This window comes from Perognathus longimembris, chromosome 17 (genome assembly GCF_023159225.1).
Source record: "Perognathus longimembris pacificus isolate PPM17 chromosome 17, ASM2315922v1, whole genome shotgun sequence".
NCBI classification, from domain to species: domain Eukaryota; kingdom Metazoa; phylum Chordata; class Mammalia; order Rodentia; family Heteromyidae; genus Perognathus; species Perognathus longimembris.
Window position 1 is genome coordinate 54,763,016 of NC_063177.1, and position 25,463 is coordinate 54,788,478.

General features: G+C 61.4%; 2 protein-coding genes across 2 annotated transcripts; one reads left to right on the top strand and one right to left on the bottom strand.

Moving 5' to 3' along the window:
- The first annotated feature begins 1,648 nt into the window (after window positions 1-1,648).
- On the top strand, window positions 1,649-12,063 carry Gaa (alpha glucosidase). Its single transcript, XM_048365092.1, has 19 exons — window positions 1,649-2,206; window positions 3,244-3,389; window positions 4,058-4,223; window positions 4,298-4,394; window positions 4,761-4,880; window positions 4,960-5,078; window positions 5,363-5,494; window positions 6,177-6,287; window positions 6,752-6,865; window positions 6,954-7,038; window positions 7,271-7,388; window positions 7,694-7,827; window positions 8,942-9,093; window positions 9,202-9,350; window positions 9,991-10,132; window positions 10,466-10,615; window positions 10,894-11,058; window positions 11,226-11,378; window positions 11,675-12,063. The coding sequence occupies exons 1-19, from the start codon at window positions 1,661-1,663 to the stop codon at window positions 11,732-11,734; spliced, it is 2,859 nt and encodes a 952-aa protein (XP_048221049.1). The 5' UTR covers window positions 1,649-1,660; the 3' UTR covers window positions 11,735-12,063.
- A 1,203-nt stretch (window positions 12,064-13,266) lies between these two features.
- Eif4a3 (eukaryotic translation initiation factor 4A3) lies at window positions 13,267-24,624 on the bottom strand. Its single transcript, XM_048365093.1, has 12 exons — window positions 24,385-24,624; window positions 21,354-21,426; window positions 20,638-20,704; window positions 19,076-19,138; window positions 18,251-18,383; window positions 17,971-18,051; window positions 17,305-17,446; window positions 16,463-16,601; window positions 15,764-15,879; window positions 13,799-13,906; window positions 13,584-13,711; window positions 13,267-13,488 (listed from the first exon to the last, which is right to left on the bottom strand). The coding sequence occupies exons 1-12, from the start codon at window positions 24,551-24,553 to the stop codon at window positions 13,472-13,474; spliced, it is 1,236 nt and encodes a 411-aa protein (XP_048221050.1). The 5' UTR covers window positions 24,554-24,624; the 3' UTR covers window positions 13,267-13,471.
- Between the last annotated feature and the right edge of the window lie 839 nt (window positions 24,625-25,463).

Consider the following 25,463-nt stretch of genomic DNA (forward strand, 5'->3'; position numbering starts at 1 on the left):
GCCGGGAAGCGCGTCCGCCCGCCGCCCTCCTCCCGAGCCCGGGGGCCCCCGCGCCGCGCCTGCCCCTCCTTCCTTCCAGAACCTTCCTCCGCTCCTCCCGGCGGCGAGGGGCCTTCGGGGCCTCGACCGCCCGGGGTCGGGGCGGGAATCCTTCCTCCCACACGCGCATGCGCACGCCCGCCAGCCCGCCGGTGGTGTCCCCGCCGTCCACCCATCACCCGCCCAAACCCGCACCCGTGTAACGGTGGAGGGAAGCCGCCCACACCCGCGTCCCGGGAGGCCCGGGGCTCCCAGGCTGCGCCCCGGGTGATGAGCAGCCGGTCCGCAGCCAGCCCGGCAGGTCGATCCGGGAGACCCCTCGGGCCACCGTCGAAGGGCGGAAGTAGAGGCCGGGCTCGCGCGGTGCAACTCCAGCTTTGAGCAAAAAGTAATAGCCAAGTGAGAGCCCCAGGCCCCGAGTTCCTCACAGTGGAACACAGAGTCACCAGTCCACGTTCTGAACTCTCTCCCTCGTGGTGCCCAAGGCCTGGACGCTCATGCCTAAGGAAGGACCAGGACACTGGTTCTCAGACACACCAAGTCAGGCCGCCTTTGTGGGCGTGTGCCAGTACCCAGGATTGAACTCTCAAGTCCGGGGACTTGCCGTTTTCCTTACTTACAGTTGGCATTTGAACCACGCCTCCAGTTTTCTGCCCCACTGGCTTCAAACTGCTCTCCTCCAGGTCTCAGCTTCTCAGGTGTCTAGGATTGATTCCAGGCGTGAGTCACCAGCACCACGCACCTGCCCCGCTGTCTTCACAGAGCATGGCCTCTATTATCGTGTGTACCGCTAGGCTAACACAGTGGCTCGATAGGTTAGACACACAGAGGAACAGATGCGCCATCTCCATCTTGCCACCAGATTCTGAACTTCGGGTCTTCCGTTTTACCAGTCTCTGTGGGGGGACCAGAGATGGGGGAGCACTTGTCAAGTGGTTGGGGCCATGTCTCTCGTCATGTGGCCATTTCTCAATGATGGTCTTTGGCTTCAGTGGCCATCACTGGTGTGTAAGGTCCCTCTAAGGACAAAGCTTGCTCTAAGCCTTCCTTTTTTTTTTGCCAGTCCTGGGCCTTGGACTCAGGGCCTGAGCACTGTCCCTGGCTTCCTTTTTGCTCAAGGCTAGCACTCTGCCACTTGAGCCGCAGCGCCATTTCTGGCCATTTTCTATATATGTGGTGCTGGGGAATCGAACCCAGGGCTTCATGTATATGAGGCGAGCACTCTTGCCACTAGGCCACATTCCCAGCCCTGCTCCAAGCCTTCCTAACACGGGTCACCTCTGTCTGCAGAAGTGGGGCTCAGGCCCGTGGCTAGACCTGGTTTCCTTGCAAGGCACTGGCAGTCCTCCCTCGTGGCAGTCTGTTCCAGGCTTCCTTGCCGTGGCTGCAGCCCCCCACCTGCGCCCCTGCGGCGTCCCCGTTGTCACCTGCCCTGGCTTCCTCACCATTATCCTGGAAGGAAGTGTCCCCTGGCCGGCCGGCCGGCCTCTCCCTCCGGCACTGGACCTGCTCACTGCATGGATGCCCCTTTGGGAACGGCCTTCTTCTCTGTGACTGGGCCTCTGTCTCTCCACAGGCCTCCGAGACTGCCCACTGCCCCCCTGGCCGGACGGGTGCCACCATGGGGGTGAGGTGGCCACCCTGCTCCCACCCACTGGTGGGGGCCTGCGCCCTCCTCTGCCTGGCCACAGCTGCCCTCCTGGGGTGCGTCTTGCTGCATGGCGTCCCCGTGGTTTTGCAGGAGCTGTGCGGCCCCGCCCGGGGACCGGAGGTGACCCCCGGAGCTCAGCAGCTCCGAGCGGGCAGGCCGGGGCCCCCGCCCACCCAGGAGCGCCCTGGCCAGCGCTGGGCAGCACCCCCACAGTGCAGCGTGTCCCCAAACGACCGCTTCGACTGCGCCCCGGACAAGGCCATCACGCAGCAGGAGTGCGAGGCCCGCGGCTGCTGCTTCGCCCCCACGCAGCGGCGCCCCCAGGAGCCCCTGAAGGGGCAGCCCTGGTGCTTCTTCCCGCCCAGCTACCCCAGCTACCGGCTGAAGGACCTGAGACCCTCAGACACGGGCTACACCGCCACGCTGGCCCGGGCCACGCCCACCTTCCTTCCGAGGGACATCCCGGTCCTCCAGCTGGACGTGCGGATGGAGACCGACAGCCGCCTGCGCGTCACGGTGCGTAGAGGCGGGCAGCAGCACGCGGGAGGGGCCTGAGGCCCCACTGGGAGCCCCGCGGAGCAGAAGGACTTGCACGGTGACAGGTGCTGCAGAAGGCGGGGCGCAGGGGGCTGGGGATATAGCCTAGTGGCAAGAGTGCCTGCCTCGGTATACCCGAGGCCCTAGGTTCGATTCCCCAGCACCACATATACAGAAAACGGCCAGAAGCGGCGCTGTGGCTCAAGTGGCAGAGTGCTAGCCTTGAGCGGGAAGAAGCCAGGGACGGTGCTCAGGCCCTGAGTCCAAGGCCCAGGACTGGCCAAAAAAAAAAAAAAAAAAGGCGGGGCGCAGGCACCCGGGGGTCGGGCCTCTCCCAGGACCGGACGTCTCAGCCGTCCCATAGGAATCCACAGCCGCTGCCTGCTCGCCCCCCAGTCGGGCGGACTTCCTTCTGCGCAGTTCTCTGCCGTCCTTACCTCGTCTGCAGCACCCCGTATCTACAGAGAAGGGATTTTCATGCATTCTCCCCCTCCCACTCCCCCGCCCCTTGTTGCTGGGCCTGGGCTTGAACTCAGGGCCTGAGTGCCAACCCTGAGCTTTTGTGCTCAAGGCTAGTAGTGCTGTACCATTTGAGTGACAATTCCACTTCTGGATTTGGGGGATGGTTAAGAGATAAGCCTGTCACAAACTTCCCGCCTGGGCTGGCTTCAAACTACGATCCTCAGCTGTCTGCCTCTTGAGTCTGTAGGAGCGTTACAAGAGTGAGCCACCAGGGCAGGGGCTGGCTGATTTAAGCAATTAGCACAGGATGGCCCATGTAACTTTAGGGACCTACTTACACTAAACACACAGGGCTGTGGTGTGGCTCAAGGGCTAAGTTATCTGACTAGCAAGCTAGAGGCCCTGAGCTCGAATCCGGAGGAGGAAAGCCCTGTGGAGGGTTGGCTCCGTGGCGGAGTTCTTACCTGGCCACCTCGCTGAGGCTGGTGTCACGTAAGCGAAGGGGAGAGGCAGACCCTCCCACGGGGCCTCCAACACCACCACCTCTCTCATAGATCAAAGACCCCGCTAGCAAGCGCTACGAGGTGCCGCTGGAGACGCCCTGTGTCCGCAGCCGGGCGCCGGCCCCGCTCTACAGCGTGGAGTTCTGGGAAGAGCCCTTTGGGGTGATTGTGCGCAGGCAGCCCGATGGCCGGGTGCTGTGAGTTGGGGCTCTCCACTCTGGGTGGGCAGAGCTTCCTAGATGTAGGGTGCAAGCTGGCCAGCACTGTCTCCCAGCTCTGGTCCACCATCTTGACCCCTCCCCGCCCCCACATAGCTCCCAGGAGAGCCCCCTGGCTGACAACTTGGGGTACTGCCTGGGTATGGTATGGTGGCCCCCTCTTCTCCTCGCCCAAGGCTTCTCAGAGGGTCCAAGTCCCCCAGGAGACTTGCAGAGGGGTCTGGAAGCAGCCGGGTGGCCACGGCAGCCCTGCAGTGCCCCGGACGGCCCAAGGAGAGGCCCTGGCCTGGTCCGCAGTGGCCTTGCCTCCAGGAGGCTGCAAACGCGGGTGTCATAGCTCGTTCAGCTCAGCGGCTGGGCGGTCGCTGTGCCCTGGAGCGCTGAGCCATGGCTGGCCAGCTGGGGCAACGCTGGGGCCTCAGGCCAGGCGGTGCCACCCTGCCTCGTGTCCTGCCATGACCCCAGATTGAATCACTGCTGTTCTCTGTCCACCTCAGCACCTGACTGCCCTGCGTGCGGGCCTTGGGGGCTCTGTTCAACGGCCTTGGGCCGAGGGCTGCAGGGTCAGCGTTCTGCAGGTCTCCTGGCTGTGTGGGCCCGCGTGGCTCTTGCGGCCTGGGTGCGAGGGAGCCTGGTCTCTCGTGCAGGCTGAATACAACCGTGGCTCCCCTGATCTTTGCCGACCAGTTCCTGCAGCTGTCCACCTCGCTGGCCTCCCGCTACGTCACGGGCCTTGGCGAGCACCTCGGCCCGCTGATGCTCAGCACCGACTGGAGCCGGGTCACCCTCTGGAACCGGGACCTGGCGCCCACGGTACGGGGGCGGCGATGGGGGGCGGCGTGGCGTCCAGGGTCCTGGGACTCAAGTGCCGTCTCCACGTTCCCTAGCCTGGAGCCAACCTCTACGGCTCTCACCCTTTCTACATGGTGCTGGAGGACGGCGGCTCTGCGCATGGCGTCTTCCTGCTGAACAGCAACGCCATGGGTGAGCCCGGGCCCAGGGTCCCTCCCCGCCTCCCGCGGCCCCCTCCACGGGGAGCCGGAGCCTCTCTGCCTAAGATGGTGCAGGCCCACCAGGGACATCGCAGAAGGGAGGCCTCACCCTGCTCTGCCCTCAGTGCCCCAAGTGGGTCCTGGGCAGGTCCTGGGCCCAGCCCCGGTGCCCAGACGCTGGGCCCCTTCTGTTCCCGGTGAGGCAGGCTCAGCCTGGCCACGTCTGGCTCGCCCCCGCCGTGCCTTTCCTGGGCTTCCTCCGGGAAGAGCCACACTGTGGCTGAGGCTTGTCCCGTCTGTGGGGTGCCTGGGCCCCTGGGGTGGGGTATGTGTCCCTGACCAGGCCACCTCCCTCCAGACGTGGTCCTGCAGCCCAGCCCTGCCCTCACCTGGAGGTCAATAGGTGGGATCCTGGACGTGTATGTCTTCCTTGGCCCGGAGCCCAAGAGTGTGGTGCAGCAGTACCTGGATATTGTGGGTAAAGGCTCCGCGCCCCCACCCCCACCCCCCACCCCTGCAATCCTCCGCGCCTGCTCACCAGCAGTGTTGGCCCCCAGGCCTCCCGTTCATGCCTCCGTACTGGAGCCTGGGCTTCCACCTCTGCCGCTGGGGCTACTCCTCCACCGCCACCGTCCGCCAGGTGGTGGAGAACATGACCCAGGCCCGCTTCCCCCTGGTGAGTGGGGGGGCGAGGGGGGGGCAGGGCCAGCGCCCGGTGTGACGCCTGGCCTGAGCCTCCCCGGAGGGCTTCCCCTTGGTGGTGGGGGACAGGGCCGGCGCCCGGTGTGACGCTGGCCTGAGCCTCCCCGGAGGGCTTCCCCTTGGTGGGGGGGGACAGGGCCGGCGCCCGGTGTGACGCTGGCCTGAGCCTCCCCGGAGGGCTTCCCCTTGGTGAGGGGGGGGGGGATAGGGCCAGCGCCCGGTGTGATGCTGGCCTGAGCCTCTCTCGCGCGGTGGCAGGACGTGCAGTGGAATGACCTGGACTACATGGATGCCCGCAGGGACTTCACCTTCAACAAGGAAGGCTTCGCAGACTTCCCGGACATGGTCGCGGCGCTCCACCGGGGCGGCCGGCGCTACGTGATGATCGTGGTGAGCGTCCTGCCTGGCCGAGCTTTGTGGTCTCTTGGTGCCGCTTCTTCCCGTCCTGCTGGGGCCTTTTGGGGTGTGAGGGACATCGGGGAGGCGACAGACTTGGTCTCTGCAGCCCGGGGCCGTCCCCTGTGGGGCAGGAGGCGTCCTAAGTGACGCCCCCCAGCTCTGGGGAGGTGGGGGGCCGTGTGTGTCTCACCTCGGAAGCAGGCAGGACAGAGCAGCCCAGCCCAGAGCCATCCGTGCCCTGGGTCAACCCTATGTCGGGGTCGCAGCTCGGGGCTGGTGCAGCTGCCCCCCTCGTGGGGCTCAGACCCCACCGATGAGCAGAGAATCTGCTGTGGGCCGGAAGCTTGTCGGAGCCCCGTCCTGTCCCGTCCTGTGCTCAGCTGGGAGGGCAGCGCAGGCTTTTCATTTTCTGTTGAAGTCACTGTCGAGTGTCCGTGGTCGCTGTCGAGTGTCCGTGGTCTCCCTAGAGGCCCTGGAGCCTTAGCGGAGAGCCGAAGCCTGCGCCAGCCCCACCCATCCGCCGCCAGCTGCTCTTTCCTGGGGTCTCCCCAGACAGGGAGTTTGTGTGCACACTGAGGCCTGGGGTACACCACCTCTTGGCCAGCAGCTGGAGCCCGGGCCTGGGTCCAGCCGCCTCCTGGTCGCGGTCACCATGCGTCCCCCCCCCCCGCAGGATCCTGCCATCAGCAGCGGGGGCCCCGCCGGGAGCTACAGGCCCTATGACGAGGGGCTGCGGAGAGGAGTCTTCATCACCAACGCCACCAGGCAGCCCCTGATCGGGAAGGTAGGGACAGTGGCCTCTGGCAAGCGGGAGCCAGCTGGGCGCCCAGAAACCAGCCTGGCCAGCGGGACAGCGTCCGGCTTGGGGTGGGAGGCCCCAGGCAACGACGCCCCGGAATTCCCCTGTCTCAGGCTTCCGGGGCAGCTGGGCACAGCCCGGGCATCACCTTGGCGGGCACAGAGTGAGCCCTGGGGGCCCTCCTTGTCCCCCTTCCCATCTTGGGAGGCCCCCAGCAGAGACCCAGCTTCCTCCTCCCGGGGAGCCGGAGAGGGCGAGGCCCAGGAGGGGGCTCTGTGCCCGTGCACCGCCTGGCTGGCTGTCCGAGGGCTGAGGCCCCTTGGGCGCCCACTCCCAGGCACCATGCCTACCCATTGGTCCCCAGGGCTGGTCTCCACTCCGAGTGGCGGTGACAGGGTCGGGCTGCAGGCTTGGCGGGCAGGGCCTTCCCTCTGGCATATCACATCCAGGTGTGGCCTGGCCCCACCGCCTTCCCCGACTTTACCAACCCCGAGACCCTGGACTGGTGGCAGGACATGGTGGCCGAGTTCCACGCCCAGGTGCCCTTCGATGGCATGTGGATCGTAAGTGCAGCCCGCGCCCCGGTGTCCCCCTCCCTCGGCTCCGTCTCTGAGCCCCTGCCCCATCCCGTGTCCCTGACCTCCCTTGCAGGACATGAATGAACCGTCCAACTTTGTGAGGGGCTCTGAGCACGGCTGCCCCGACAACAGTCTGGAAAACCCGCCCTATGTGCCCGGTGAGCCCCCCCCCCCCCATGGCCGCTGGGTCTGCCTTCTCTGGCTTGAGACCCAAAGCTCTTGTTTCTAAGAAGCAGTGGCTGCGGGTAGCGGGCAGGGATGGAAGGGGACCCCCAGGAGTGTGCTCCAGGCAGGGGGTGCGGCTGAGGTGGCCCTGGGGGCTGTGCCGGGGGGGGCAGCACGGCCTGGGGAGAAGGCCCGTGGACAGCGGCGCGCTCGTCCCTCTTGCAGGGGTGGTGGGCGGGAGCCTGCAGGCGGCCACCATCTGCGCCTCCAGCTCCCAGTTCCTCTCCACGCACTACAACCTCCACAACCTGTACGGCCTGAGCGAGGCCATCGCCTCCAGCAGGTGAGCCCCACCCCCGGTGAGGGCAGGGGCCGTCCCCGCCAGCCCCCCGGCCGCCACCCCGTCCCCACAGTCACCCCAAGCTTCCCGGGCTTCAGGCCTGCCCCGTCCTGCTGACCGCTGGTCAGATGGGACCGATGGCTGGGGGTGGGGGCGGGGGCGGGGTGGGGCTCCCCCAGGACGCCTTAGGTGGCTGGTGCAGACCAGAGCCCCCTGCAGAGGGTGGGGGTGCTGCCCTGCTGTCACCAGGTGTGGGGGTCACGGGGGCCAGGGCTCCACACAGCTCCCCGCGTCCCTGTCGCACCCAGGGCCCTGGAGAAGGTTCGAGGCACGCGGCCCTTCGTGATCTCGCGCTCGACGTTCTCGGGCCACGGCCGCTACGCGGGGCACTGGACGGGGGACGTGTGGAGCAGCTGGGAGCAGCTGTCGGCCTCGGTGCCAGGTGAGCGGGGCTCCGGCGAAGCTAGGGCCGGGCACGGCTCGGGCGCCCCGATGGCGGGGGGCGGGGGGTCCCACCACCAGGTCGTGTGAGGCGCGAGGCCTGGCGGTCCCCGCGGCCCGGGTTCACCCGCTTCCCGCGCCAGCCAGCTTCCTACGCGGGCACTCGCCCGCGGCGCCCCTGCTCACTGCCCCCGACTCCAGCGCCTCCTGGCCGTCGCCCCAAACCTCAGTCACCCCCCGGTGACCGCCCTCGAGCTGCAGGGAACGCGGGTCGAGCTCGCGCTGCCCAGCCGGCCCGGCGCCCAGCTCCGCTCGGCAGCCGCGGCCCGGCCGGTCCGTCCCTGGCGCTGACGCTGTGACCCCTGCTGGCTGCGAGCGGCTCCGAGCCCTAGAGGGCGGCAGGGTGTGGGGCGCCGCGTGGGTGGTGAGGGCAGCTAGGAGCGTCCCGGTGGCCTCTAGAATGTTCTGACCCGTGGAGAACGTTGGTTCTGGGTGAGATGGTTGAAGACCCACACGGGACCCTCAGGGCCCAGGCTGGCCCCCGCGTGGGGCTCTTGTTTCCAGGAGACCCCAGGGGAGCAGCGGGTCAGGGAGCTGGGGCTGCCCCAGCCCACGCGAGCCGGCCTCGCGCCCCGCACTCCCTTAGCGGTCACGGACTCCTTGCCCTGCCTGCGGGGCCGTTCGTGTCCTGTGGCCGTGGTCGTGACAGGAAGCTGGGGCCTTGGCCGGGGTGCCTCCTCCCCACTGTGGGCACTGCAGCTGCACGCCGGCTGCAGACTCGGGGTGCTCCTGGCTTCGGGTTCTTGCTGGGCTTCTCGCTGCATCCTCCCAGACATCCCACGCTTCGTCCTGGTGTGTTCCCCTTCCGTCACAGGGAGGGCCCCGCTGGAGGACATCTGTCCTGGGGGTCAGGGTGCACCCCAAGGCCTCCGTCCTGCCTCCTTTGCCTTTGCAAAGACCCGTCACACGGCCTAGGGGCTGGGACCCCGTCTTTCGGGGAACACAGCCCTGCGCACACGGGGGTGCGGATTGTGGCGGAGGATGCGGAAGCCGAGGAGGGACCCCTTCTCCAGCGCACCGGCAGGCCCCTGAGGCCCCTCTGCTTGTCCTCCCAGCAATCCTGCAGTTTAACCTGTTGGGGGTGCCCCTGGTGGGCGCGGACATCTGCGGCTTTCTGGGCAACACCTCGGAGGAGCTGTGCGTGCGCTGGACCCAGCTGGGCGCCTTCTACCCGTTCATGCGGAACCACAACGACCTGCGCAGCCTGGTAGGGGCCCCGCCTGCCCGAGACCCGGCCTCAAGCCTCCCCACGTTGGGTGTCCCGATGCCGGGGCCGGGGCGTCCTCACAGCCGCTCTGCCCCTCGGCCCGCGCAGCCCCAGGAGCCGTACCGGTTCAGCCCGCCCGCCCAGGCGGCCATGAGGAAGGCCCTGGCCCTGCGCTATGCCCTGCTGCCCCACCTCTACACGCTGCTGCACCGTGCGCACGTCCGTGGGGACACCGTGGCCCGGCCTCTCTTCCTGGAGTGAGTCCCCGGGGGTGGCGTGGTCTCCTTGTGCCCCTGGGTGGGGAGTCCATTAGGAGCCATGTTCCCGGGGGTGGCATGATGGTCTCCTTGTGCCCCTGGGTGGGGAGTCCATTAGGAGCCATGTCCTGCTGAGCCCCCTGCACTGCAGCTGGGGGCGTTTGGGGTGTGGGAGGTGGGGCGGAGCAGACGTGCGGGGGGAGGGGCTGGCTTCTACAGGACAACGCGGCCCCATTGAGTCCCCAGGCTGGACCCTGGGCACAAGCGGCTCCAGGGGGCCAGGCCCAGCCAGCTCTAAGAGAGGCGTCATTAACCACGGATCAGCGGCCTGGAAGGCCTGACAGGCGCAAAGGCGCACGCAGCCCCGCGCACGGCGGGGAGTCAGCCTCGAGCCCCCGGGCCTGGAGGAGCAGCGCGGGGTGCACAGGGGCGGGGGGGAGGTGAGCTGGGTGCTCATCGGGGCTGTGGGGCGGGAGGGGATTTTCCCGGGTGGCGATGCGCTTCGTACTCCGTGCCTGTGAGCTGGGTATGTGGCATCGCCGCCTTGATGATCAAGAAACGAGGTAGCAAGGTAGAGCGCGGGCCGCGTGCCCCGGGCACGGCCCGCGGAGATGGAAGCCGTGTGGCCCCCCCCCCGAAGGTTCCCCACAGACCCTCGCACGTGGCCGGTGGACCGCCAGCTCCTGTGGGGGGAGGCGCTCCTCGTCACGCCGGTGCTGGAGCCTGGGAAGGACAAGGTCACGGGCTACTTCCCCTCGGGCACGTGGTATGACCTGCACACGGTGAGTCTGGGGACCCTGCCTCCGGGGGGGGGGAGGGGGAAGGGGGTAGAGCAGGTGCCACACCACGCTGGCCCGTGGGTTTGAGACCGGGGAGGGGCTCGCCTGGGCGGCCAGCCTGTCGGTGCGTGTGCCGGGCTCGAGCACTTGAAACAGACCCGTCCACCCGGCCGTCCTTGCCGGCTGAGGACGCGGCGCCTCCGCAGCCCGCTTGCCGGGGCCACAGCCTCTGCGGAGGCTGCGCTAAGCGAGGCGTTCCCTGGCCCGCAGGGCCGCGGGAGGAAAGGCGACGGGGAGCCTCTGCTGCCGGCCTCCTGACGCGACCTCTCCCTCCAGGTGCCCATAGACGTCTTCGGCAGCCCCCCACCTCCGCTCCCGATGCTCAGAGGGCCTGTCATCCACAGCGAGGGGCAGTGGGTGGCGCTGCCCGCCCCGCTGGACACCATCCACGTGCACCTGCGCGCGGGGTACATCGTGCCTTTACAGGTAGCCGGGCCGGCCAGCCGCAGGGCCGGGGAGGAGCTTCCTGGGGAGCAGTGGGCCAGCGAGCGGACGCGCAGAGCACGGCTGGCTGTCCTGGGTGGCACCAGAAGGGACAGATGGGCCCTTCCCGCTGGTCTCGGCCAGGGAGGTCACGAGATGAACATGCACTCGGCCACAGATGTCCTGCCGTCCCCCTTCCTGTGGAAGAGGGGGGCCGAGCTGTCCCGGCTGTGTCCCTCCATCGAGCAGGGGCCATGCCTGACATGTGCACCCCTCTGCAGGGCACGGCCCTCACCACCACGGAGTCCCGCAAGCAGCCCCTGGCCCTGGCCGTGGCCCTGACGGCAGGTGGAGAGGCCCGCGGGGGGCTGTTCTGGGACGATGGGGAGAGCCTGGGGGTGCTGGAGCGGGGGGCCTACACGGAGGTCACCTTCTCGGCCAAGAACGTGAGTACCGGTCCTCAGGCCCGGCCCGGCAGGAGGGGTGGGTGCCCACCCTGATCGGGAGAGGGGAGGGGAGAGGGGAGCCGCCTGGGGCGCCATCCCTGCCACGTGGCGCTGCCCCCACGGTGGGCCTCCGCCCCGCTGCTCGCTGACGCCTCCGTGTGCGGCAGAACACGGTCGTGAGCCAGCTGGTGCGTGTGAGCAGCGAGGGCGCAAGCCTGCGGCTGAGGAAGCTGACGGTGCTGGGGGTGGCCGCAGCCCCCCACCAGGTCCTCTCCAATGGCGTCCCCGTCTCCAACTTCACCTACGACCCCAGCAGCCAGGTACGAGATTGGGGGCCTGGGTCCCAAGGCTGGAGCGAGAGCACGTCGGTGCCGGGCAGCTGGCATCGCGATGTGTCCCCGGGTGGAGACTGGGGTGAGGGCGCCTCGTTGTCCCCACGTCTGTCGTGTGCGTGCGCGATGGCGGCTCCTTGGCTCCACCAGGTGCCAGTGGCCAAGCCCTGGTCCCGGGCTAAGGGGCGGCCCAGGGAGGCGTGGGGCACGCTCGGTAGACACCCGTGTCCCGGGCCTGCGGTCTGGCGGCCCTGGGGACCGCTGGCGTGGTGCTTGTCTTCCAGCTCCTGGACATCCCCGTCTCGCTGTCCGTGGGAGAGCAGTTTCGTGTCAGCTGGGCCTAGCAGATGGTGCCGTGTCGTGGAGGGGCAGCGGCCTGGGGGTCCCAGCGTGGTGTGCTGTGACGGCGACCCCATGGACAGCGCCTGGGGGCGGACCCCGGTCTGATGCACTGCCGGTGCCTCGGCGGCAGCTACCTCTTGCTCTCACCTAGCAGCGTCCACTGTTCGCAGCCATCTCCTCCTGGCACCGGCGGAGGCGGTGGTGCCCCGGACGGACCTCTACCCGCCAGAGGCCCAGCGAAGGTGACACTGCACTTGCAGGACTCAGGAATCTTACTGTGAAGTGTGCATTTTTAATAAAAGGACCATATGGGCTGAGCACTCGTGGCTCACCTGAAATCCTAGCTGCTCAGGAGGTGAGATCCGAAGACTGGTTCACAGCCAGCCCGGGCACAAAAGACTGTGCAGATTACCTCCAATACATGACTCAGAAAGCTGGACGTGGAGCTGAGGCTCACGGGGTAGAGCAGTAGCTGTGAGCAAAGGATCAGGGACAGCAACTAGGCCCCGAGTTCAAGCCTGAGGACTGGCCAAAAAAAAGGGGGGGGAGGGAGGAGGGGGCACTTGAAACCAGTGCCCAAACAGGCAGCCATACCCGGACATTTCTGGGGTACTGATCAAGCTGTCACCCATACCACCTCCTGCCAACCCACACCTCCTTGACATCCTCCATTACCCAGCCCCACACCACCTTTCCCCTCCAAGGTGGCTGGCTGGGGTCCAGCAGGCCCTGGCTTGGGGAGCGTGGGGGGATGCTCCCCCACTAGAGGGGAGAGGATGAGATCTCAGGAGGGACTGCACAGACCCAGGGCCCGAGACTGCAGGCAGGAGCAGAGATCTGTCCCCAGATGACAAAGGAGAGAGGAGCTCAGGGACAAGGTCTCTCTGGTGGACTGAAGAAAGCAACCCGTGGATGGTTATCACTGAGGCCAGGGTACAGAAGCCATTGGCATGAGCTGACACGACCGTCCCAAATGTCCTCAGTTCAAACCCCAGTACTGCCACACACACGTCCGTTATAGTCTACACATCATCCTTGATAATTATTTCACAAGAATTATGCCCATACCCATGCTTTGCCTTACTTACACAAATGTCTTCAGATATAAACTGCTTTATCTTGATGAAACCCTGTTGAAATTATTTTTTTAGAGAACTCTTTAAGTGGATGCTGGTGGCTCCTGCCTGGAATTGTAGCTAGTCAGGAGACTGAGACCTGGAGAGCACAGTTCAAAGTCATCCTGGGTGGGAAAGTCTGGAAGACTTAACCATCAAAATGCCAGACGGGAGTTGTGGCTCAACTGGCACCAACTATGAGCAACAAAGCCAAGGGAAAGCACTAAAGGGAGAGCCCTTGGTGCAGCAAAAATAAATCTTTGCTAAGAGGAAGTCAGTATGATTCGTTTTCCACTAAGGATGTAAATCTAGCTCCTCTTGCAAACATTCCAGGTAGGTTCTGCATGGGATGTGGACTGAGCCCAACTCCAGACAGCATGTCTAGGAAAGCTCAAGTCCTGAGAAATGTGAACTCACACTTATGGGAAAAAATTCAATGTTTAATGAAAAAACTTAGAGCAACGCACTATTTACATGTGGTTAAGAAAAGCCAGTGAAATCCCCAGGGCTGTCTTTGTCTTCACGGCCCGAGAGCTCACGCGACCTCTCACAGACGGGGCGCCCCTAAACTCCACAGGGGAAACGGGGCGGCGCAGGGCAGGGCGGTGTTCAGCTCAGCTCCGCTCAGATGAGATCGGCAACTGCGAGGAGGGGAGGGGAGGGGAGGGGAGGGTGAGGACAGCGCTCCGAGCACACCGGGAAAGCCCCCTGCGCCGGCCCGGGCCGCGCCCCTCACCGTTCATGGGCATCTCGTCGATCTGCGTGGAGTAGTACTGCTCGATGTCGCGCAGGATGCGGATGTCATCGTTCTTCACAAAGTTGATGGCCACACCCTTCCGGCCATACCGCCCCGAGCGCCCGATCCTTCAGGGGCAAAGCAAGGCCGCGTTAGTGAGCGCAGGCGCCGCTGGCCAGCGCGCCGCCTGTCCCCGAGCAAGGAGGGGCTCGTACCTGTGTATGTACAGCTCTCTGTTGTTGGGCAGGTCGTAGTTGATGATGAGCGACACCTGAGGGACGTCCAGGCCCCGGGCCCAGACGTCTGTGGAGATGAGCACGCGGCTGCAGAGAGAAAGCCACGATGGTGAGAGGAGAAGCGGTCACGTCACGCGCGCGGGCCTCGCCACAGCTGGTCTACTCACTAATAGTAATTCCATTTGTTTTGAAGAGAGTTGCACACCCGCAATTGAGAAAAGCGCTTTCCTGTTTACGGGAACCTGGCGGGTTTGGCTCGGCAGCTCTACCACACATCCGACACGCCCACACTGCCCCAGGGGCGTCACCGCGCCGAGGACGAGGTGGTCACAACCAAGGTGTGCGCATGCCCGAGACACACACACAACACCCCACCACACTCATCGGGCTGGCAAAACAGGTGTACTGGGTCAAGAGTAAGCGCCAAGTGTGGTGGTTCATGCCTCTAATCCCAGCCACTTGGGAAGGAGCTGGGGATCCAGGGTTACAAGCCAGCCCACGGGGCCCCCATCTCAACCAGTAAAGCAGGACACATGAGCTGCCACCCAAAGCTCATGGGGCAAAAGGGAGAGACGGCGTCCAAAGGCTGCTAAGGCAAAAGGGTAGTGGTGTGGTTCAAGGTACAATAGCTTCCTGGCAAGTGCAAGGCTCCAGGTTCAAACCCCAATGCCACCCATAAAAGATGCTTCACTTGTTTCTCTACCTATTTTAGTTTAGCATGGCTATACTACATAGAACTGGACTTGTATTGGAAACGTGAGCCTAGGGGCAGAAGAGGGGAGCAGATCAAGTGGCAGAGTGCTAGCCTTGAGCAAAAAGAAGCCAGGGACAGTGCTCAGGCCCCGAGTCCAAGGCCCAAGATTGGCAACAAAAACAAAACAAAGTATCTTGTAGAGCTAAAACATATCCAAGTTGCCTCCTGAACTGCAAAGTAACTAAATACACAAGTTGAGACCATGGGACAGCAGGTAGGAGGGCAGGGTGCTTACAGGGCTGCTACTGAACCCTATAAACAAACAGGACAGAATAAGGAAAACAGAACTGAACAGACAGTGGCTCACACCTGTAATCCTAGCTACTCAGGAGACGGAGATCACAGTTCAAAGCCAACCCCAGCAGTAAAGTCAGTGAGACACTATCTCCAATTAACCACCAAAGAGGCGGAAGTGGAGCTGTGGCTCAAATGCTGTAGATTTGAGGGAAAAAAAAGTTTAGGCCCTGGGTTCAAGCTCTAGAACTGACAACAAAAAGGAGATGACAGAATGTAAGTGTAAGAGCCACGCGAGATCAGTAAACACCCGGAATAAAACTACAACTAACTACAAACTACGACTACAAACATGGTTATCTTAACTACTGACCAAAAGAATCCAATGACAGGATGTGTCCAACAACCACGGGACCCACAAGGACACAGAGGACCCAAAGCCCGTGGCCCGTGGGGAAGTGGGACCGGCAACCGCAGGGCCTCGGCCTCGGAAGAACCGCAGGCGGCCGGGGCACGCCAGGACTGCTCAGGACTGCCCAGGACTGCCCAGCCCACCAGGGACGCCAGGCGAAGCAGCGCAACCAGCAGTGGAAGGCTGGCCGCCCACTCCATTTGGGGACACACACAAATCGGAACATGTCTAAAGGAACTCGCACACACACACACACACACACACTTCCATCTTCTCCAAGCACTGCAGGCTCCTTCAAACTCAACCACAAAAGGATAAGGCGAAAACCCTCCCTTACTTGGAAACAAAACCACCGACTTCTCAGTAAGCCAGCAGCCCACCCGTGGAGGCCCGCCCTCTGCGAGCTTGCACCGGGGTGCAGCGGCCCCTCACTGGCTGGACGGTGCGGACGGCACCCGCTGGCATAGCGCGTCGCAGCAAGCAGACCCAGCATGGCCCGGGGACCCCCAGCAGCACGGCCACGCGCGGCTGCCCCGCCACACACCTGGCCCCGGACCGGAACTCCTTCATGATGGACTCCCGTTCCTTCTGGGGCATGTCTCCATGCATGGAGGACACCGTGAAGTTGGCTTCTCGCATCTTCTCTGTCAGCCAGTCAACCTGGAATCACATCAGCAGGGGCCACTGGAGCTCACGAGGCCCCCGGGGCCCCCGAAGCAACCGCTCGACACAGACTCCTCTCAACCGAGGCGCAGACACACTCGTGCTGGGCTGACACCAGCCGACGCCGGTCTGCTCATCTGAAATCTGAACCCATGTCCTTTTACAAAGTCCCTCTCTTCTTTTGTTGGAATGGCTGCCAAGGGCTCTCAGTTCAGCTCCGCCGGTAGTTTGGACTACCCACCACAGGCAAATGATATCCGAATGTAAGGGTGGGGCCTGCATCAGTCAGTCTGGAACTCCTGGGCTCCAGTGGTCTCGCTCCTCAGCCTCCCCAGTGGCTAGAACCCCAGGGCTGCGCCAACCTGCGGGACCTGACGCGCGCTTCCTTCGCAAATGAAGCTTCACTGTCCACAGCCAGCCACGCGCACGTGTCGGGGCTACAGCTGCGTCCGCACAGGAGCCAAACTCCCAAGCCGGGCCTACGCCCCACTGGGCTCCACGAGCAGCTCAGTCCCCATCACCAAGACCCGCGCGGCCCTCCCCGGGGACGGGGCTCTCCTCGGGCTGTGGGGCGGCCTACCTTCCTCTTGGTGTTGCAGAAGATGACGGCCTGCGTGATGGTCAGCGTGTCGTAGAGGTCGCACAGGGTGTCAAACTTCCACTCCTCCCTTTCCACGGCCACAAAAAACTGCTTGATACCTTCCAGGGTCAGTTCATCACTGCGCCAAGACAAAAGGCCACCTATCATGTCCCAGCCGGGGCTGGGGGGGACAGGCTGGGGGGGGGGGTGCACGGACAAGGCCTTCTGCCCAGCATCCCCTTCTGCACCTCTTCCTGGGCCTCCCTGAAGTTGGAACTGTGTACGCATCCTTAACTACAGTTCCATAAAGCATACACAACTAAGTGCTCACAACTTTTTTTTGAAGGGAGGGGTGGTCATGGGGCTTGAACTCAGGGCCTGGGTGCTATCCCTGAGCTCATCAGCTCAAGGGTAGCACTCTGAGTGACGGAGCCACTTCCGGTTTTCTGGAGGTGAGCTGGAGGTGAGAGCCTCAGGGGGACTTTGCACAGTCCTCAGCCTCCTGAGTGGCAGGCCTCCTGAGTGGCAGGCCTCCTGAGTGGCAGGCCTCCTGAGTGGCAGGCCTCCTGAGTGGCAGGCCTCCTGAGTGGCAGGCCTCCTGAGTGGCAGGCCTCCTGAGTGGCAGGCCTGCAGGCCGCAGCCACCAGCACCACGCACACAGCTCTTTTATTTTTTCCCCAGGCAGAAAGGAGTTTATTGGAAGAGCGAACAGCCAGCCCTCACAAAATGGAGGCATGGGGAGACAGAGGGAAAGGAAGAAGAGAAAAAGAGGGAAAGGGGAGAAAGAGAAGGGAGAGACTGCTCTTTTGAGTGGGATTCTGGGTCACAGGGCTCGGGCCCACCGTTTCACCAGGATGCGGATGGGGTCCGTCATGAACTTGTTGGTCATCTCCAGGATCTCGTGGGGCAGCGTGGCACTGATGAGAACCACCTGCGTGGCGGGAGGCAGGTACCGGTACACGTCGTAAATCTGCTCCTTGAAGCCTGGAGGGCGAGACAGGCAGGTGCAGAGCTGCGGCAGGGAGGCCTGAGGGCGCCGCGGCCGGGCCCACAGGAGGGCAGCCTCGGCGTCCCTGCCGCCAACTCAGGCTCACCGGTGCCTACCACCCCCCAAAGGGAAACCTTATGCACTCTTCTATTCAACTGCCGCCAGAATCGGATGTCTAGTTACCCCCACTTTCTGGAACACGCTTGATTTGTAGTTCATACGGTTATTTTGCGGCAGCAACTGTGTTTTCTTATTTTAGCACGAATGCACTGACTACAGGGAGCCCCCCCCCATCAGCACCAGGCTTCCCGCAGCGTCTCTGTGCTGATCCCGCGGGGCCCGGTGCTGGGGCATGTGGGGAGCGGGGGCCATTCGGGTGCATCAGCTCTCATCTCCTCCCACGACCCTCCCACTCATCACCGCCCTCGAGGCTCAAGTTTCTCTGGGAGGAAAACCTACGCCTATTTGCAACTACTCTGACTACCTAAGCACCCCAGGAAAAATTCCTTGTTACTCAAACCTTTATTCAACATTTCGTCAGCCTCATCCAGAACCAGCATCTTGATAGCTCGCGTCCGTAGGCTCCTGCGGCGGATCATGTCTGGGGAGTGAAGGTTGTGAAGCACTCGGCGGTGGGCTCCGAGGGGAGGGCCTGCCCCTCCAGCGGCCCGCCCGGAGCCCGCTGCCAATGGCGCGGCCGTGGCGGCTCCGGTGCCTCCCCAGCCCGAAAACTGCCCGTGTGCGGGGCACGTTCACAGGTCCCACCGGCAGGGCGCCTTCCGCCGGCCAAGGCCACTCACCAAAGACCCGGCCGGGTGTGCCCGCGACCACGTGCTGCCCGTAGTCCAGTTTCCGGATGTCCTCCCCGACGTTGGTGCCCCCGATGCAGGCGTGGCACTGCACGTTCATGTAGTCCCCCAGAGCAAGCAGGCCCTGTCAGGAAGCACCCCACAGACCCGTGTCCAAAGGGCCTTGCCACCACTACCACCACAAGGCCACAAAAGTGCTGCTTTCCTCTTTGACACACCATTACAAAAGCAAGCGCGTTACTTTCAGAAATACATTTCAGCCAGGCACTCGCCGCTCACGCCTGCGATCCCAGCCACTCGAGAGGCTGAGATCTGAGGACTGTGGTACGAGGCCAGCCCACGCAGCAAAGTCCATGAGGCTTTCATCGCCAGTCAACCACACACACACAAAAAAAGCCAAAAGTGGCACTGTGGTTCCTACGGCAGTGCCAGCCTTGAGCCAAAGCTCAGGTCCAGCACCCAAGCCCTGTGACACTCAAGCCCAGAACCCCCTCCCCCCGCCTCCCCACAAAACCACAATCCTACCTGCTTGATAACATTGGCACCCTAATATGCTCCTTCCAAGTTATGAGTACGAAACACACACACACACAGCCCGACCATAAGGTACAGTAAAAACGGCAATACAAAGCAGAAGCTCACTAAGCACATGTCTATGACAAAACACGAGGAACCGGCTGCCTAGAACGCACAAGGCCTCCGGCCTCAACTCCCAGAACCACAACGGAAACAGAGAGCTAGGAACCGGGAAAAGCTTCTGAGGGCAGAGCCAGCGTGGCACCAGCGTCTTTTACCGCAGCCACAGACGCAGCCCACCTTCTGAATCTGCACAGCCAACTCTCTTGTTGGAGCCAAGATCAAAGCTTGGGTTTCTCGCACCTGGAAACGATTGAAAAGACAATCCTCAACCTTCGATTTTTTTTTAAAACTTTTATAAGAATGTGCATTAACTATAGAAAATAAAGTGTTTCACTGTGACATTTTCATTCCATATAATGCACTGTGACCACAACTGCCCGTTACACTTTCATCTAGAATCTCCTTCCAATTCTAAAAAAAAAAAAAACCCTTTCTGCTCTCATACTGTTTTCTTAATTTAGGTTTCACATTTGAGAAAAACAGGTAAAACTTGCTTTTCTGACTGGCTTATTTAGCTTAATACAATGATCTTCTGTCACAGTACTTGTTTTTCTTTTGCTAGTACTGGGGTTTGAACTCAAGAGCACTGAGCTCTCAGCTTGCTTGCTCCCCTAGCACTCTACCACTTGAACCATACCTCCAGCCTTGCTTTTGCTGCTTATTCTGGAGATGGGAGTCTAGCAAACCCTTCTACGTGGTCTGGCCTCAAAATGTGAGTTTCCAGATCTAAGCCTCCTGAGTAGCTAGGATTATAGGCATGAGCTTCTGGTGTCCAGCTGGTCTCACGTTTGTTTTTTTGGGTTTTTTTTTTGTCAGCTGTGGGGCTTGAACTCAGGGCCTGGGTGCTGTCCCTGAGCTTCTTTTGCTCAAGGCTAGCGCTCTACCACTTTGAGCCACAGCGCCACTTATGGTTTTTGAGTGACTAATTGGAGATAAGAGTCTAATGGGCTTTCCTGCCCAGACTGGCTTCAAACTGGGGTCTTCAGATCTCAGCCTCCTGAGAAACTAGGATGACGGGCAGGAAGGCAGGAGCCACCAGCGCCCAGCTAGTACCACAGTATTTTAAAATGTGGCTTGCAATAATCTACAACCAGATCTACTTTAAATATTCTCTAGTTTAAAAAAATCTCTCTCGGGGCTGGGAATATGGCCTAGTGGCAAGAGTGCTTGCTTCTTATACATGAAGCCCTGGGTTCGATTCCCTAGCACCATATATACGGAAAATGGCCAGAAGTGGCGCTGTGGCTCAAGTGGCAGAGTGCTAGCCTTGAGCAAGAAGAAGCCAGGGACAGTGCTCAGGCCCTGAGTCCAAGCCCAGGACTGGCCAAAAAATAAATAAATAAAAATCTCTCTCACACAGGAGTGGTAGTGCACAGTAATCCCAGTACTTTGGAGGCTGAGGCAGAAGACTACAAGTCTGAGGTCAGCCAGAGGCTACCAAAAGAAGAGAGAAAAACACACCAAAGGACAGTGGGTGGATAGAGTTCAGTGGTAGACTGCATGTCTAATGTGCAGAAAGCTCTGGGTTTGATTCCTACCATAGCAACATTACTAATTCAAACAGCAAGGATTTTGGATTTTGGGTGGGCTATCAACTTAGCCATTAGCCAGGTGATCATGATGCTGCTGAACTGGCCTAAGCTTAGAATACCAATGACAATCTCTGAACACACTGAACTGCAGAACAAACAGCAAGTGGCTCCTGGGACCAGAGAGTGATTCTGAAGGCCAGCACTCACCTGAATGTCCAAGCACTGGAGAACAGAGATACTGAAGGTGGCCGTCTTGCCTGTGCCAGACTGAGACCTGTTCAAGAGAGCAGACAAGTGGGACTGGAGGGGCCTGTCCTCATGCCCAGGATTCCTCCCTCCCCCCCCCCACAGGGGTCTTCAACGGCCCGGCTCTGGAAGACTTCCTGTCTCCAGAGCGGCTTCTTTTACACCAGTGCTGTGTGCACACATGCGGATGTGCCAACACCAGGATCTGATCTCAGGAACTCTCTCAGCCTCTTGGCTCACAGCGGGTGCTCTACTACTCATCCACACCTCCAGCCAGCATTTTGCTGGTTAACTGGGTAAGAGTCCCATGGACATTCCTGTCTGCCCTGTCTTGCAACTGCAATCTCAGATCCCAGCTTCCTGAGTAGTTAGAATCACAGGTGGAAGCCATGGGCACTCATAAAGTGATTTTTTTTAGGGCTGGGGGGGAGACTCTAGTGGTAGAGTGCCTTCCTAGTATGACAGTGACTCCAGATGGATAGCTGAGCAAAGCCAGCTAAAAAACAAAAACTTTCTCTTGTTAAGAACAGAAGAAAAATCTTAAGTACAAAGCTGTAGGGCTAATGCAAAGGAGAAAGCCAGACTCTGCAGAACAGACTTCTGAAGGCCATTTCACCACACGGTGTGCCACTGGCTGGATCTGCCCTCCCCACAGACCTCCCCACGGACCAACTTACTGTGCAATGACATCTCTCCCTTTAATTATCTGCTTGATTGCTCGCTGCTGGATCGCTGATGGCTTTTCAAAACCTGCAAATAAAGAACAATCAAGCTCTCACCACGATAACGGCACTAAAATCTAAGGTGTAAACTCCACAGGGACACAAGTGATTCACTTTTTTTTCCTTTTGGCCAGTCCTGGGGCTCGGACTCAGGGCCGAGCACTGTCCCTGGCTTCTTCCTGCTCAAGGCTAGCACTCTACCACCTGAGCCACAGCGCCCCTTCTGGCCGTTTTCCATATGTGTGGTGCTGGGGAATCGAACCGAGAGCTTCATGTGTAGGAGGCAAGCACTCTTGCCACTAGGCCATATTCCCAGCCCAAGTGATTCACTTTTTAACCCCTGCCAACCTATGCCCAGCCTAACTCAATGTTCAAGACACAGGCAGGATGTATTTCATACTGACCACTGTGGAATGCTATCTGAAAAAGACAACTGTAAAAAACAGCACTGAGTTCAGAAGACAGACACCAGTTTTAACAGGATGGCGATAGTGGTCTTTCCTGGAGTGGGAGGGTAAGGAGGGGGCGTCACCTTTTACTTCACAATTTCTGTAGTCTCTGACTGTCACAAAAGGCCTCATTGACTTCCCCTCTCCCTGTAGTGGGGCTTGAACTCTGGGCCTGGGCCTCATACCTGAGCTGGTTTTGTTCAAGGAGAGTGCTCTACCACCTGAGCTGCAGCACAACTTCTGTTTTCTTTTTTGTTTGTTTTTTGTTTTGAGTAGTTTCTTGGAGATGAATCTCCCCGTGACACCCAGATCTCAGCCTTTTGAGTAGCTAGGATTATAGGTGTGAGCCACCAGGGCAGGCTCTCACTTTTTTTTTTCTTTTGCCAGTCCTGGGGCTTTCAGCTTTTGCTCAAGGCTAACACTCTACCTCTTGACCCACAGCACCACTTCTGGCCTTTTCTGTTTACATAGTGCTGAGGAATTGAACCCAGGGCTTCATGCACGCTAGGCAAGCACTCTACCTCTAAGCCACACTCCCAGCCCCTCACTGACTTTTTAAACTAAGTAGCTACAGCATTATCTCTCCTGCCTGGTAGTTACCATGAATTAACCTATTTTGAAGAACTTTTCCAAATAAATACAACCTTACTCACAAGAGCTGTAACTTAATTACTTTTTACCCTCTTAATGATGTATGAGTCTTCCCATCTCAATACAAAAGGAAATGTAACAGATGAGTTATGCCCATGAGGTTCAGTTATGCGAATGAGAAGTTACACTGCCTAGAGGGCGGGGAGGCCAAGCGGGCAGCAGCTGCTGGTGGAGAGGCCTTTTCACCTCCCACCTCTCAGCAGCCTCTCTAAGGCTGCACTAAGGACTGCTAGATAAGGGGCATCTTGAACAAAGACCACGCTCCCAAATGTCCACATTCCCATCTGTATGTCCCTACCCACCATCTTACCCAGAATCCCACCTCAGACACTAACAGACTCCACAACACTCCCTCCCTGGAGGCTCCCAGGGCCTGGTCAGATCACCTGAAATGAAGCCAAGCAGCCGCTCAAATAGGTCTCCCTTCACCTCTGCTAGATGTTTGCATGTGCCTACCAGGTCACTCAAAACCTGTGGAATCCTGCTGTAATCCTTCTTCCTCTGGCACCAGCCAACCTGTGAGCTCTACAGTTCTCCATCGCTATAGAAACACCCTGTCTCCTGGATTGGAGCAGGAACCTCCCAACTCACCTCGCTGCCATCTCAGCCCAGATTCAGACCCTAAAACAAACTGAAGCTGCAAATCCAGTCATGCCATCTTTGATCTCCAAGGTTTCCCATGGCATTTATAAATGAATTTCTAAGTTCTTCAGCTTGTATGTACATATGATTAAATAGGATAAGGCTAAGCAAAATGAACTCCAAGAGATGGAAACAGGAGGATTTTATTGTTGTCATTATATTTAATGTTCTAGGTGAATTTCCTGTGGCATATCCCGTATGGTCACCGTATATGATTTGGTACACTGGACATTGTATATATGCTTATCTGAACAAGGGAAGGGAAAGAAAAATGAGGGAGGATTTAATAAATAAGACAAGAAATGTACTCACTACCTTATTATGTAACTGTACCCTCTCATCACCTTGTCAATAAAACAATTTTAAAAATAAATTCTTTAGCTGAAATCTGAGGATCACAATTCAAAGTCTGTCCATGAAACTCTTATCTCTAGTGAACCACCAAAAAGCTAAACACTGAGGTGTGATACAAATGGTAGAGCACCAGTCTTGAGCAAAAAAAAAACAAAAAAGCTCAGGAACAGGTCCCGAGTTCAGGTCCTAGCGCTGGTGCGTGCGCACACACATACACACTCACACGATTAGAAAGGCACTTCAAATTCTCCATCACCACTCCAGCAAATTGACCCCTGGACCCCTATGACGGGGCGGGGGGGGGGGCCCTCCACTGGTTCCTGGAACGTACCGGCCACCGCAGGCCCCCAGCACCAGCTCGGACCCCTCAAACTCAGTTCCACGCCATCCCCTCCGGGACAGCCACCCCCTATCCGCGCGGCTTTAATTCTCTTTGCAGATCCGACCCCACAACCAATCATCCCGCTTCGCGTCTCACAACTGCCACTCCTGGGGCAACTCCGTTTCGGATTCCTCGGATTCCCCGGCTCCCACGTGCCGCGGGTACCTGGCTGTGTACAGCAGTTCCCTCCGGACTAAGGCGAGCGAAGGGTCGGAAGGACTACGAGGCCCCGCTAGACCCGGCTCGGTGGGCGGCAGACCCCGGGCCGGTGGGCGGCAGGCGGCCACCGCACCGGCCTCCGCCCTCCGCCCTCGGAGCCACACTGAAGCCTGGCGGTCTTCCGCCCCGCGCCCCGGGCCGGGCCCGGGCCTCCCCGGAGCGCCCGGTCCCCCCCGGAGTCCCCGGACACCCCCCGCCTGCCCCGGCCCCCCCCGGAGCCCCCGCCGGCCCCGGCCCCCCCGCCCCCCCACCCCCGCCGGCCCCGGCCTCCTCCGGCCCGCGAGCCTACCGTAGGCGTAGATGCCGCGCAGCAGGTCCTCCCGCAGGCCCATGGTGTCGAAGGTGGGCGTCACGTCCACCTCCTCGCTCGTCTCGAACTCCACCTTGGTCATGTCCTCCTCCTTGAGCAGCCGCTTGCGCGCCGACCCCGAGGCCGTCATCGTGGCCGCGGCCGCCATGATCGCCGACTCCCCGGAGAGCTCGGCGCGCGCCGCGGCGGGAAGCGGAAGCGGGCCAGGCGCCAGCGCCGGCGACCGGAAGTGACGACACCGCGCGCCCTACGCCGCCGCGCGCGCGAGGGCGGGCGTGCGCGTGCCCGCGGGGAAGCCGGCCGTCGCGGCCCCGCTCGGCCTGCTCTCCGCCGCTCCCGCACCGCGGAGGCTCGCGGGGCTCGGAGGCGGCCCAGCCGGGCGGGAGGCGGGGCGGGGCGGGGCGGGAGGCGGGGCCGGGCTGGGGGCGGGGCGGGGGGGCGGGGCGGGAGGCGGGGCCGGCTGGGCGGCCCCTCTATCTCCTCCGGAGGCTGGGAACTGAGCGTCGCGGCCGTCCGCCACCGGGGGCGCTGTGGCCCCAGCCGTAGAGCGCTAGCCTGGAGCCCCAGTGCTGGGCGGCGGGGGGGGGGGGGGGGGGGGGGGCGGGGGGGCAGCGCCCCGGCCCCACGTCGCGCACGCGCGCGCGCACACACATCACACACACACACACAGACGGGTCGGGTAAGTTCCTGTGCTCCCTCCCCCCCTCTCCCGGCGAGGGGTTGCCCAGGACCCCGCTCTAGCTCCCAGCACCGCGGCTTTATGCTGCCTGCCCTGCCCAGGCTCTGCATCTCCAGTCCCCTCGGGGTCTCAGAAAGAAGCCGCCGAGGGGCTGGGAACGTGGCCTAGTGGCAAGAGTGCTTGCCTCACATACATGAAGCCCTGGGTTCGATTCCCCAGCACCGCATATATAGAAAAGGCCAGAAGTGGCGCTGTGGCTCAAGTGGCAGAGTGCTAGCCTTGAGCAAAAAGAAGCCAGGGACAGTGCTCAGGCCCTGAGTTCAAGGCCCCCCCCCCCAAAAAAAAAAGGAAAGAGAAGCCTCCGAGTTGTTGGAGTGGA

Excerpts from the sequence above, each read along its gene's own strand:
- Eif4a3 (XM_048365093.1), bottom strand. The coding sequence starts at position 24,553 with ATGGCGGCCGCGGCCACGATGACGGCCTCGGGGTCGGCGCGCAAGCGG. Across the intron at positions 16,602-17,304 it reads ATCCGCATCCTGGTGAAACG|TGATGAACTGACCCTGGAAG; the intron begins GTGGGCCCGAGC and ends GTCTTGGCGCAG. Across the intron at positions 13,712-13,798 it reads AGAGAGCTGTACATACACAG|GATCGGGCGCTCGGGGCGGT; the intron begins GTACGAGCCCCT and ends TTGCCCCTGAAG.
- Gaa (XM_048365092.1), top strand. The coding sequence starts at position 1,661 with ATGGGGGTGAGGTGGCCACCCTGCTCCCACCCACTGGTGGGGGCCTGC. Across the intron at positions 2,207-3,243 it reads ACAGCCGCCTGCGCGTCACG|ATCAAAGACCCCGCTAGCAA; the intron begins GTGCGTAGAGGC and ends CCTCTCTCATAG. Across the intron at positions 10,133-10,465 it reads CGTGGTATGACCTGCACACG|GTGCCCATAGACGTCTTCGG; the intron begins GTGAGTCTGGGG and ends CTCTCCCTCCAG.